This window comes from Phaethon lepturus, unplaced genomic scaffold (genome assembly GCF_000687285.1).
Source record: "Phaethon lepturus isolate BGI_N335 unplaced genomic scaffold, ASM68728v1 scaffold20246, whole genome shotgun sequence".
NCBI classification, from domain to species: Eukaryota; Metazoa; Chordata; class Aves; order Phaethontiformes; family Phaethontidae; genus Phaethon; species Phaethon lepturus.
This window is the reverse complement of record NW_010548527.1, coordinates 1-9,708: the sequence shown is the minus strand read 5'-3', so window position 1 is coordinate 9,708 and position 9,708 is coordinate 1. Positions and strand designations below refer to the sequence as shown.

General features: G+C 46.9%; 1 protein-coding gene across 1 annotated transcript; it reads right to left on the bottom strand.

Moving 5' to 3' along the window:
* Positions 1-1,563: 1,563 nt before the first annotated feature.
* Positions 1,564-8,857, bottom strand: LOC104623045 (interferon-induced very large GTPase 1-like). Its single transcript, XM_010290000.1, is given in 2 exon segments — positions 1,564-3,886; positions 3,888-8,857. Coding segments are annotated over 2 exon segments (7,293 nt in total).
* Positions 8,858-9,708: the final 851 nt, after the last annotated feature.

Genomic DNA, 9,708 nt, shown 5'->3' with positions numbered 1-9,708 from the left:
CATTTGCTGCCTGCCCAGCAGCCGGCACCAGGCATGTGGGCTGTGACCCACGGTCCTGCTCCAGCTGCTGCTGCTCGGCCCTTCACTCACCTCACTGACACCAGTCCCCCCAGGCAGTTCGTTTTCAGGACACACACCATTCCCACCCCAGTGGCTGGAGTTGAAGGACCCCCACTTGCTCCAGTAGCTGCACTGGGATCCCACTCACTGCAGTAGCTAACACCAGGGGCCAGGGGCACCCAACTCCCCAGTCTGACTCCAGTAGCTGGCCCCAAATCCATTCACACACACGCAGGTCTCACCAGTAACTCCAGTTAGTCCTTGCCACACACACTCACGCTGGTGAGGTTTGTTACCCGTCATTTTCTCCATATCTGTTTTGTCAGGTCTGTGTCTTGGCGTATTTTGGGTTTGGTTCCCCTTCTTTCCCTTAGCTTCCCATCTGGCCAGCTCCTTGATAGATAACCTCACTGGAACAAACCTTCTCATCCTTTCACTCATCAATTATTGTGACTGACCAGGCTTGGTTTATCATTTGTCCATCAGACAAATGACCAATCCTTATCATTGTCGGTCAGATTTGTTTAACTGGATGTTCTGGCTTATGGCTTCCTCCCCTTCTTGTTATCCTTTTGAGACATTGAAGAAGGTCCTTGAACAGACACCTTGAAAGGAGCAGATGCTGTCCTTCCACACACCCTTACACAGACCATCGCCCAGTTGCCACCTGCCTGTCTTCACAGCACGAACGCTGTGCTGTCTTCACGCACACAACTGTGGCTCACCTGAAAATAAAGGGTACAGAGGCCAGGCCAGTCCAACTCGATTAGTTTATTAGCAAAGGCTACAATCATCACTTTGGCCAACACTCCAGGAAAGCTTGTTGGGTTTCCAGCAGGACTGCAGGAACTGCGCAGCGAAAACTGCCAACCACCTCACTGGTGCAGTCCCAGCTGGTTACATGTTCTCCAGACCGTGGCTCCATTGCCACCAGCCTGCCTTGACAGCACAAACACTAATGTCACACACTGCCGATGGCTGCTGAGGAAGCTGCAAAGATACAATCGATAAGGAAATGATAATCCTGAAAAGGAAAACGGCACAGCTTGCAGTCAGTGTTGAGCTGCTCTCAGATCCCGCAGCCCTGTCAGCGTGACAGGTACTTGCTAAAGGAAAACTTTTTTTGCCAGTGTCACTTTCTCATAGCAGCTGATAAAATTGGTACTTTCTAATGCTGCCTTTGTTCTTCATCTGGCACTTGGTCTTAAATCTTGGCCATAGGACTGCTCGCTGCAATTTTTCTTTTTTGTGCTAAGACACAGCAGATGTAAATGTTTATGGCAAGAAGGGAAAAGGATTCTGACTTTATCATGAAGCAAGGGAATTTCTGATCAATGGCAGGAGCAGCACACCTTATTTCACCCAACTTTGTGAGCAATTAGATATCGTTTTCTTCATGTGGCTTGAGGTCATAGTCATTATAATAGTATTTTGTGGATAGACTCCTACTATGTTCTTCTAAAATGCAAAGCAGTTGCGGTTCTTCCTTCATATCGATGTGGCCTAAAGCTTCTCCAGTTCTTCAAGTGCTTTCTGCTTTGTAATTTCCTGCCATGAAGCAGGGATTTCTCCTTTGCCATGAAATTTCCCATTGTACTGTTTTTCTAGCTCTGTCCTGAAATGAGACACAAACCATTTCCAGTATGCTTGCATGGATGGATCAGAAGGAATGTTCCAAGTGGAATAAGGAGGTCCTGCATCCCGGTATCTCTTGTAGGGGATCCACGTGTCTTCACCAATCCTGAATAAGCAGTCACTTGCAACACTACTAGAACAAATATCAATGACCAGATTGTCTGTTTTATGCCACCTGTATCCTTTCAAAACTTGGGGACGATGGAAGACAAGCTGATGATCTCCATCGTGATTCGGCATGGTGTTTGTGCAAACAGCCCCACAAAAGGGACACTGCTCCCAGCACCCTGCAAACTGCTCAGCCAGGATTGTGTGAGGTTGCCTTTCAAATGAGCTCATATCAGCACTGGCAAACTCTTCCCTGAGATGGTCTTTCAGGGGAGCCAGTGCTTCTGCCATGGCATTATTCAGGAACTCTATATCTGTTATCTCCTGATGCTCAATGCCCTTCAGGTCCCTTCTGGGCAAGCTTAGCACCTCTCCAAGAGTGCTGCAAAATTCATCCAGCCAAAGCGAGATTTTGTCATCTCTGTCTTTTCTGTCTTTGACAATGTTGGTTGATGTGAAAACAGCTGACTGTATGCTTTCATAGTAGTAAGTAAGGGAGTCATCTAAAAATTTCTCCAGCCTCCTGTTCTTATCTAAACAGTACGTCTCAACACGTGTCTCAATGTAACTCTCTAAAAAGTCTCCTGGGCAATTAAGGTACTCCTTGAAATTCTTAAAATTTTCTTCTTGTGCCAGGTATCTCAGTATGCAAACTTCCAGAGAGGATCTATTGCCATTGAAATCTGGGATTTTACCCTTCATGTCTCGAGCTATGGCAAGAGCTGTCCTCTCGTAGACTGCCTGGTGAAGAGCTGGGGCAATCTTGTCACACAGGAAAACAGCAAATGTTGTGATACAAGTGGCTCCTTGGCAGGAAATCTGGAAACATTTGAAGAAATCTTCTCTCTTGCTCTCCAGGTAGATGGCTGGATCATTTGCTTTTTTGAATGCCACATGCATGGCTTTAAACCTTTCTGCTGCCATTCTGCACAGATAAATAGATAAATCTATTCTGTAATCTTTATTAAAACTATATTTTGCATTGCTAGGAATGGAGTTCATACCTTTCTGTACTTCATTTAGTATTTCATGGATAAAACTTCGACTGTAATCCCTTTTCTCCTTTTCCTTCTTATCAATGTTTGCCTTCACACACGCTATGATGTTATCTGTAATGCGGTGCATGTTGCTCACATCAGCATCATCAAAATTCACAGTCAAGATGACCCAACGTTTTTTCTTAGCAACATGTTTCTCCAGGTCAACAGAAAATACTCTGTGTTTGGGAAATGTCCTGATTCGTTCATGTAAATTAGGCTCCTTAATGTGTTCTAGAAGGACATCTTCTATTTCCACATCGATATCAATCTGTTCTGGAGGGGGAGCAACAGAGGAGACTTCAGCAATCCAGATTGCCCAGAGAGAAATAAAATTGTCTCTCAGTTCTCTTTCACTTAGTTTCTGGCCTTTTAGAGACAGAGCCAACTCCCTACTCCTTTTCAGGAGCTCGTTTTCATATTCTGACTTCCTTTCATCCAGTTTACACTGGTTCTTCTTTAGTTCAATTAGATTCTCACACTTCTTTCTAGTTTCAAGAAGAAGAGATTCTTTTAGTTCTTTTAGCTTCAGTTCCGTGCTGCCTTTCCACTGGACCAATATCTCACAGTCTCTGTCTTCACTGAAATACTTGTCCATGTCTTTCATGATGGCATCACTTGTCCCTTGCACTAGTTTTTCAAGGTATTCGGTGGTGATCTTCTGCAAGTCCCCGTTCCGAACTTTATTGTCCAATTTCATTTGCAAGTCTAGGATGTGACTCCTCAGCTGCCAGGTCCACTGACTAAATGCGGTTTCCAGTTTCTTGTACGCAGCAATCTCCACTGAATTCTTGAAGCTGAAAATGAAGTTTTCATTCAGCAAAGCGTTCCACAGGTCACTAATACGAGCTTTCAAGCTTGAGAGCCTCAGAACGCTGCCCTGTGACTCCTTCTTGGCAGCTTGGAGAATTTTGCTCTTTAATTCCTGGACATTCTGGCTGTAGGTGGGATTGGGCGGTGCCATTGGGGGGTTTCCTTCCCACAGGTGAGCAAAGTAATGAATGTGGGTGTTCACGTCAAAGCGGATAACGTCGCTGAATCTGCTGGGCGGCTGTCACAGTCATTTCATCCAGTTTTTCCTGCAGACGTCTTTGTCCTTCCATGTTCTGTTCCTTGGCAGTTATTTCTCCCACATTTTGGTGTACAAACAGGCAGCTTGGGGAAAGATTTACTTGCTTCATCCTCAGAAAAGCCTGCACAGCGATCTGAAGGACATCTTGCATTTCTGAAGGATTTTCTCCAAAGATATTGATCAGAGTCATGTTGCCAATGCCAATGACAAAGGTAGCCAGCTCGTTGTCATGATTAAGGGATTGTTTATTGGCCATCTCTATAGCACGAAGTCCCTCTGTGTCAACAACTAGCATGTAATCAAAGTCCAAATCTTGTTGCAGCTTCTTGTCCACTTTAATTAGCTGCATAAACGCCCCCCGGGTGCATCTCCCTGCACTGACATTAAACTGAAGACCAAACATGGCATTCAGCAGGGTTGACTTCCCTGTGCTCTGGATGCCAAGCACTGAAAGAACAAACACTCGTTTGTCCCCTAACTTCTCAATTAATCTGTCAAAGATTGCTCCAACCCATCGTAATGGAACGTAAGAAGCATCACCATCCATCAGCTCGACGGGATACCCTGAAACCATCAGATCAGCTGCAATTTCAGGTAGTTTGACAAAACATTTATCCTTTGAGTTCATTGATTCCAGAGCTTCATAAATCTGACCTACCTCTCTCAAAATATGCTCAAGGCCAATGGACGAATCATTGATTTCATTGGAGAGGGCATCTAACTCACTCAGCAACAGAGGTTTCAGATTGTTTTTTTCATTGGTTTTCTTTATTGCCAGGATTTGAGACCATAACTGGTGATATTGTCTCTTCAGCTCGTCAAGGCGATCAGAGGACAGGTCATCCATAAAGACCTTCATCCACTGCAGGAAGTATTTCTTGGTATCTGCTGGCTGGGACTGGAGAAAGCCAAGAACAGATCTCATCAGCTGATTGAGGGGGAATGCTTTCTTTAGTTGCTTTCTTCTTATTGCCGACTTCTCTGATTCAATTTGGCTCCGATGATGCTCTATGCTCTTGTTCCTCTTTTCCTGCAAGCGAGTGAGTTCTTTGTCCTTTTTGCACCAGGTGTACCACAGTTTTCCTTGAAGAGGCAGTAGCTGAGATTTTATCTCAAACAATTTCTCTTTCTTCAGAAGCTTCACCAGTGCCTTTGCCTTTTCTTTGGCTGTCACGCATGCCTCTGTATCTTCATCAACTAAGAACCCATGCTTGCGAGCTTTGTCCTGGCAGGCATCAAGGCTGAAAAGTGTGTTAGACTCTTCCAGGAGATTCCTGATTGTTTTTGTCAATTCGCCCATTAATTCTGCTTCATTTCTGTTCTTGATACCTATTCTTATGTTTTGGCTAGATCGGCCAGCTGCAACATTCTCTTTTTCAGTGAAAAGACAAACCAAAGGCCTTTGCGACTGCCACAGGTCACGTAAAATTTTCATCCCTTTCTTGTCACTCTGATCAGACTCAGATATGAGCACCACGTTCACAGCAGATATCTCCTGTAAAAACTGAAGCTGTTCTTCATGATCCCTTGCATCTCCATGCAGGTTACAGAAAGCAACACAGCAGTCAAAGCTGTCATCGTCACTACCCCGGGGGCAGTACCAGGAGATCTCCACAACACCTTTCATCAGCAAACAGTCTTTGGTGCTGCCTTTGCAATGTCGGTGGAAAAAAGTGTCATGCTTTTGTTTGCTCAGCAGAGCATTCAGGAGCTGAGACTTGGAAGAGAAGGGAGAACTGCCAATCCGTATGAAGGACACGATGGGTGTCTCTGCCTGATAAATTAGTTTGTTTTTGTAATTGTTAATTCTGGCCTGCTTTCCCGACTTCTCAGCCCCTTTCCAGCTCCTTTTGATTTGGCTGAGGGACCAGAGGGGGAACTCTATCTGTGAAGTGCACGGGTTTGGTACCAGGAGAGGTAGTGCAAACTGACAGAAAGCAAGCTTTGTGGAAATGTACTGTCTCATGAAATCATCAGCGCAATGAAAAATTGCCATCTGGAGGTCCATGGGGTGCACACGACTCTCACTGGTTGCAGGTTCAGGGGCTTCTTCCTCCAAATCAGTGAAAAAGTCATCAAAGGAATCTGAGGGTTCATGCTCTTGCTCTGTGATTTTTGGTACTGGTGTGAGTCCTGGGTTGCTCTCATTCTTGCAAGTCAGGTACCTCACCCGATAATCCACAGTTAATAGCTTTTGCAAGAAGTAAAATGGTAGTTCATTGTCGTTGCTGGGCTGGCTGTCATGTAAAGATGTCTTGTATATTATGTGGAAGTCTTCTGTTCCCATTTTTCTTGGATAGTGACTTTCTAGTCCAAGGCGCTTAAGTAAGTGCAGGAACTCCTGGTTTGCAATGGCTTGATTTGTTTTGGATTCGCTGCCATCTGATTTGGATTTGGACTGACTGGAAGGCTCTATCTTTTGAAAAGTGTCTTCCATGTCTTTGATTATATTGTGTTTCTTCAGATCGTCACATGTGTCATCCAAGTGCCCACTGATGAAGGAATGCAAGTCACTTTCCAGCATCTCCCAGTCTTTGAATGCACTGTGCTTTTTGAGGAGAGTTTTTATCTCTGTGGACCATAAGTTCTTCATTCGATCTTCCATGAAAACTAAACGCTCCTTCTTCTGCTCAGGGGACACCTCCTTATATTCAGATGTTATGGTTAGACCCGTGAGCAGCAGGAAGGCCTGGGCTCTGTAAACATCTTGCTCCTTCAGACTCAGATACTCCTTATGTCCCATTTGCATTTCATTTATCATGAAGTTAATTTCTGGACATCCAAGGAGGTACTGAAAAGTGCTCCCTTCCACCTGGTATCCCGTGCTGCTCGTAATTAAGAGCACCAACAGTTCTATGTCTTTCTGTGCCCTTTCCTGGAGAAACTGGAGTAAAGAATAAACAGCTAGGCTTGCAGTCAAGGTGGCTTTTATCTTTGCCTCATGAATGGCAGATGCAGAGGTTTCTGGTGCATAGGTGACTTCCTGGATGTAGTCCTTCATTTGCAGCAGTGTCTTGGTGAGATCTTCAAACTCAGAAACATTGGGAGTTTTGGGAAGCATGTGCTCAGTATGGAAGATCCATTGCATAATGAAGGAAGACCTGGGGAAGTCCTTGACAGAATAGACATGAGGATCCAAGAGGCACCTCAACAGATACTTGATATAGGTGGTGTTTTCTGGAGGTGACTTCTTGCAAAACAGAACGGTATTCACCAGGAACTCCTGCAGTGCTTTGTCCGACAGGCATACATTGATCCAGACACTATGATTTTTTGTTCTTTCATTCAGGTTCTGTTTGAACTCTATCAGCGTGAGCAGTTTCCTTTCATCCACTGTCATCTCCCAGGCCTTCACACACCCTATGAAAGCTTTGGCCTCTTCCACTGCACTGACCAGTTCCTCTCCAAACATGGTACCAACACTGTGATTTGTTAGCGCTTCATACGCAGCCCTGAGGCTGCTGCTCATTCGATAGATGGACTTAAAATCACTGCTGTGATTAAACAGGATTATATCCCACACTGGGATCAGCTGAAAGCCTCGGTCAATAACACACCAAGTTGTGTTATTAGTTACAAGCCCCAGTTTCCACTGAGGAAGAGAATCTGTCTCTGATGGGCCCCCTGTGTTGGTCACGTAGAGCTGAATCGCTGTGTGGGTACTCCTTCCATCTCTTCCCTGAAAAGAAGCCTGTGAGCTGGATTTCGAAACATCCACGTCCACTCCCACACTGACACTGAAGCCTCTGTAGCTGGCCCCCACGTAGCAGTTCAGTGCTTCAGATGCTTGTCGCTTCACCTCTTCCCGCTGCTCAGCTCTGAATCCTTCCGTAGATGCCTTCCACCAGAATATCCCCCCAAAGTGGAGGGGACCCTGGTTTACATGAGACCCAAACCTTCTGAAGAAGCTTGCACACCTGCTCTTCAGCATGTTGGGCCTGTCTGCTTCCTCAGTGATGCTCAAAAGATGCTCGATGTCTTGCAGCTCCCGCAGGGCTGCACCCGAGAGCTGAAGCTGATGCTTTTGGAAGTAACAGGAGGCCAGAGGGATGTACTGGTACTTGGTGGTGCAAATGTAGCTCCTCTCAGAGCAGGACTGGTGGGTATCCTCTGACTGCAAGGAGCTGCTGTTATCTACACCAGCTTCAACATTAAACCCCCAGAACCCGGCTTTGGCAGAAACACTGATGCTGAATCCCAGCTGCTCCATGGACTTGGTGAAAGTTGCTTCTGCTGCAGAGGAGGAGAACTCCTTCCTCTCAAGCAGAGACCCTTGCTCTGGACCGGCAAGCTTGAATCCGTCAGGAACCCTGATGAGTTGGTCTCGCTTTACCAGCACATCTTCCAGGCTGCTGGTTCTGTAAATGCCCCGCAGGGCCAGTCCCCCTGATGCCCGCCACAGGACCTCCATGTCGGAGACGTTCTCAGCCCTCCCCATTGACAACTCCTGCTGCTCCAGCTGCTTCTGGATGCTCTCCAGCACATCCACCAATGACTCCTCTGGTGGTGCCCAGTACTCTTGGGGAACCTCCAAGGCTTGCCACAGAGCCTCCTCTTTCTGTCTTATAACATCCTTGCTGTGGCTGCGGCTGTTGTGCATTTCTTTCAGCTCCTTGAGGACTAGCTTGGCCGCTTCTTGTCTCTTCTTTGTCATCTCCAAGCGCTCCTTCTGCAGCTCCTCAAAAGTTGCTTTGTTGTCTGTTAGCTCCAGGAGTTTTCGGAGTGCCTTTTTTTCCCAGGGGTACTGTACTTTGCACTCCAGCTTAAGGTAGTCTTCATATTGCAGATGTTTCAGGGCTTCTCTGGACTTGACTCCCAGTATCTCCAACAGTTTGGGGAGCCAGTATCCGCCATCCAGTCCTTCCTTCTCACATGCTTCTGCCAGTAGTTTTTTAGCAAGTTGTGCCTTTTCATCATCCTCTAGTATGTCCTTCTGTGAACTCATGGCTGTGGAAAACAGAATTTCTTTAAGGTATGTTATAAGAGGCCATGGCCTCTTATAAGAGGGCTCTCCAGCAGCTGCAGGCCCAGGGATTCCTCCTACCTGGCTGCTGGAGCCCAGCCTGGGACACCCCAGGACCCCGGGGTGTCCCTGCTGCTTTCCTATTTGCAGGTTCAACCCTGAAGCTGCGTGTGTATCCCAGAGACGACAACACGCACACACACTCTGGCTTGGTCACACCACCTGCCATAGACAAGGCGCTGCCTTCAACAGTGCCCACATATACCCAACAGGACTCATAAATGCATACGTACTGAGCTGGCAGATCTTTAAGGACACTTTCCACAGAGCACAAGAGTTCTTGATCCCCAGGTGTAAGAAATAGGGAAAGGAGGGCAGGAGACCAGCATGGCTGAGTGGAGACCTGCTGGGCAAACTAGAGGGCAAGAAGGAAATGCCCAGGCAGGGGAAGCAGGGACAGGGATCCTGGGATGAGTACAGGGACGCTGCCTGGTTGTGTCGGGATGGGGTCAGGAGGGCCAAGGCGCGGCTGGAGCTGAACTTGGCAAGGGAGGCAAAGAATAATCAGACGGGCTTCTACAGGTACATCAGCCAGAAAAGGAAGGTCAGAGAAAGTGTCCCCCACTGATGAGCGAGGCTGGCAGACTGGTAACAAGGGGCGAGGAGACAGCTGAGATATTCAGTGACTGCTTGGCCTCAGTGTTCCCTGGCAGTGTCTCTGCCCACACCTCTCGAGGGGGTGGCCTGCAAGGCGGAGAGTGGAGGAGCAAAGTCCCTCCCGCTGTAAGATAAGATCAGGTTGAAGACCACCTGAGGAATCTGAACATACACAA